The following is an 809-nucleotide window of genomic DNA, read 5'->3' as shown; positions in this document are numbered from 1 at the left end:
TACAGTGCCAATAACAACCGCATTAATAACAACTCAGACACAAACCACTCGAGGTGAGTTGCAGATCTGGCATTTACCGTTAGAATAATTTTGGTCATCGGAGAACCAGTCCAGGCCCCAGCAGGCTCAGCTTGTGTTTTTCCAATACTTTGGTCTTTGATATAGGATGTGCATAGGAAGGTAGGCTATAATTGGGTATCTTGTGTGATCAAGAATTTTTAGGTGTGCTTATGTTACTAAGGTTGATTGGATGGAGCTTTAAATAAGCAAAGCCAAAGCAATGTCAGACTACTTGGTTGTTATATTATGAAGATAGTTAAATCTCTTTATGCACTATTAAAATCCACAAATGATTGTAAAAGGAGATAGAACAAGTGATGGTTAAGAAAGAGATCCTTAGCAACCATCATCTAGAAACAATACTGGCCCATTTGAAATGAGTGATCTTGAGGTTGTGACATTGTGTCACCATGTCTTAAATGTCTGACATGCTTTTCTTTTCTGTTTCTTTTTTCTGTAATAAATTTTAGATTGGTACGTGTGCCTCCTTTTTAACATTAACATGTATCTTTTTGTGTTTACAGAGAAGACATGATGGACAACCTAGGAGGATTGGGTCTACAGGTATGAAATAGGATCATAAAAGTGTAGATCATGTTAATACTTCGAAAAAATTATTCATTTCTTGGGGCAAAAATGATTGAAAGGTTGCAGTATCAGCATTGTAAGAATTTGGTTGGTTTTATATGTTATTGTTATTTGATTAGAGGCATTTTGGTTAAAAGAGTTACTTGTTTTCTCATTACTTC

At 35.2% G+C, this 809-nt stretch overlaps 1 protein-coding gene across 1 annotated transcript in view; it reads left to right on the top strand.

The window, feature by feature from the left end:
* Nucleotides 1–584: 584 nt before the first annotated feature.
* Nucleotides 585–809, top strand: part of LOC119593774 (nuclear transcription factor Y subunit alpha-like) — a gene marked incomplete at its 5' end in the record, with an annotated part of 1,429 nt that continues 1,204 nt past the window's right edge. The window contains 1 exon segment of the mRNA XM_037942795.1: nucleotides 585–624. Coding sequence (XP_037798723.1) covers nucleotides 585–624 — 40 coding nt within the window.

Source organism: Penaeus monodon, chromosome 32 (genome assembly GCF_015228065.2).
Source record: "Penaeus monodon isolate SGIC_2016 chromosome 32, NSTDA_Pmon_1, whole genome shotgun sequence".
In the NCBI taxonomy this organism is placed as follows: domain Eukaryota; kingdom Metazoa; phylum Arthropoda; class Malacostraca; order Decapoda; family Penaeidae; genus Penaeus; species Penaeus monodon.
Note: the sequence above shows the minus strand (reverse complement) of the source record. Positions and strands in the feature narration are given on the sequence as shown.